The 2,695-nt window shown below is 36.0% G+C and overlaps 1 protein-coding gene across 1 annotated transcript in view; it reads right to left on the reverse strand.

The window, feature by feature from the left end:
• Positions 1 to 1,564, reverse strand: part of LOC107124807 (zinc finger protein 577-like) — a 39,622-nt gene extending 38,058 nt beyond the window's left edge. The window contains exon 1 of the mRNA XM_015428318.1: positions 1,298 to 1,564. Coding sequence (XP_015283804.1) covers positions 1,298 to 1,564 — 267 coding nt within the window. The remainder of the gene's footprint in view (positions 1 to 1,297) is intronic.
• Positions 1,565 to 2,695: the final 1,131 nt, after the last annotated feature.

A 2,695-nucleotide genomic window follows, 5' to 3' on the forward strand; every position in this document is an offset into this window, starting at 1 on the left:
GCATCTCTTGCCTAAGTAGGAGGGAATATAACTTTGATATCATCTTTAAGTCCTCTCCTAATAAGATTTTATCTAGTTCTGTTCTCTCAAGGGTAAAACCTATTCGTTTATCTTTAACATATTTCGAAACTAACTGATTTTTCTCCCACCATGAAAAGCATAAACCACAGGCCTCCATGTCCTGTTGCGACTTTAGTTCAGCATTGTTATCAAGTAAGACCTCATATGTCACTGTTCTTACCCCTGACACTAGATGTGGTAGCATCATTGCCTCTAGGGGAGCAATCCAGCTTGGTATCTTGCTATAAAATTTTTTTTTGATCTGGTTCCATACATTTAATAGACAGGATCTAATTAAATGCTGCCTAAAGTATGTAGACGACCCTCCCGTTAAGGTCAGAGTTGAGTGCCAACCTGTCAGTAAATCAAAACCTTCCAGGCATAACAATCTGGTGTTTTTCAAGGACACCCATTCTTTAAGCCAAGTTAAGGCCGCCGCTTGATAGTAGAGTTGCCAATTTGGTACAGCTAATCCTCCATTTTGGGGCTTCTCTTGCAAGAATTTTAATCTGATCCTAGGTTTTTTGTTCTGCCAGATGAACTCTCTGACCAATCTGTCTAACCTTTGAAAAAATTTAGCATTTCGTAATACTGGTATGGTTTGAAATAAAAATAAAAACCTTGGCAACACCGACATTTTAATAGCCGCTACTCTGCCCATCATTGAAAGCTGTAATGATGACCAATTTGCTAATTGCTTCTTCGTGTAATCCAATAACCTTTCATAATTATCCTGGATCAAGGAGCTTGTTTTATTTGTAATAAATACCCCCAAATATTTAAGTTTCTTTACCACTTTAAACTTTGTGCTATCTTCAATTGTCTTGATGATGTTTTCTCTGCAATTCTTTGTTAAAACCTTAGTTTTCGCATTATTAATTCTAAATCCGGCCAACTGACCGAAACTTTCAATAGTATTTATTAGAGGTATTACCGAATTTGTCGGTTCCATCATCACAATTGCCATATCATCGGCATATATTTGTAGTTTATACTCCTGAGTTCTAACCTTAATGCCTTTTATGTTTTCCTCGTTCCTGATAGTCTCCGCTAATCCCTCAATCACCAAAATAAAGAGTAAAGGGGAGAGGGGGCAGCCTTGACGTGTACCTTTCCCTATTTCTATTGTCTCTGACATGTCCTTGTTAATGGTAATTTTTGCCTCTTGTTTCTTATATAATAGTGTTATTCTGTTTAAGAACTCCTTCCCGCATCCCATCTCTTTTATATTTTCTACCATATAATCCCAGCTGATGTTATCAAAAGCCTTCTCGGCATCAAGGAAGACTACAGCCAACTGCTTATCTGGGTTTAATTCCCCATATTCTAGAACATCTAAGATCATCCTGACATTATGTCTCAGTTGCCTTTTGGGCAGAAACCCTGACTGATCTGGGTGAATCAAATGCTGCAACACTTGTCTCAGGCGCTGTGCCAGAATGGATGTATAGATTTTGTAGTCGGCGTTCAACAGAGATATCGGCCGATAATTCTTTATCTCCATCTCATCCGTATCTTTTTTATGTATTAAAGATATCACCGCTGAGCCCCAAGAAATTGGTATTTCCTTTTTTCTGAAATGACAGACCAGCACCCGGTTGAGAATCGGTTCCCTACTGGGAGAAAGCACCTGTCTGAAATTCCCCAATGATTCTGTCTGTCTGTCTGTCTGTCTCTCTCTCTCTCTCTCTCCCTCCCTCCCTCTCGGGAAGGGGCAAGGAATGGCCATGGGGGATTTCTGATTCACTTCTTTCTTTTTTTTAATAATAATAATTTTTATTTGTTAACTTTCCAAATGCATTTTTAACAGTTTCATATACATACATATATTCTTTAGAGTCATTTTTTACTTTCTAACCATTTATATAGTCCTAACCATCTTTCAAAAAATATCTCCTCATTTTCCCCATGTAGTGTCAAATTTAACTTGTCTATTTCCGCTACTTCCATCAATTTATATTTTATTTCTTCTATTAGTGGTGGATTTTCATTTTTCCAGTATTTGGCCCATAATATTCTCGCTGATGTAATCATATATGAAATAACATATTTTTCGTTAAAGGTAAGCACTTCCGGCATTATATTTAATAAGTATATTTCAGGCATCAAATCGAGCTTTACATTTACCACTTGATCTATTATTTTCTGTATAAATTTCCAGTATTTATGAGTTTTTACACACTGCCACCACATATGGTAAAATATTCCAACGTTTGACCTGCATTTCCAACATATATTCGAGCAGTTTGAATAACATTTTGCTAACCGTTCTGGAGGCCAGTACCATCTGTGAAAAATTTTAAAGTCATTTTCTCTATAACTTGCCGCTCTCATAGATTTGACGGATTTCCAGATCTTAGACCAATTTTCCTGTGTAATAATTTTCCCTATATCTTTCATCCAGACCACCATGTTGTGTTTCACCACTTCATCTTCCATATATTCCTCTAATAGAAATTTATACATTTTCTGGATCATTTTATCATTTGATGATAGCCAAATTTTATCTAAGTCATTTTTATCCTCATAGAAATCAGATTTCAAGTATTTTTGATGTCTAGAGTTCAGCTGTGTCTTCTCCCACCAAGATAGTTTCAAATTATAATATAATTATATTGTATTATAATAAATTATA

This window comes from Gekko japonicus, unplaced genomic scaffold (genome assembly GCF_001447785.1).
Source record: "Gekko japonicus isolate JY-2015 unplaced genomic scaffold, Gekko_japonicus_V1.1 scaffold3434, whole genome shotgun sequence".
In the NCBI taxonomy this organism is placed as follows: Eukaryota; Metazoa; Chordata; class Lepidosauria; order Squamata; family Gekkonidae; genus Gekko; species Gekko japonicus.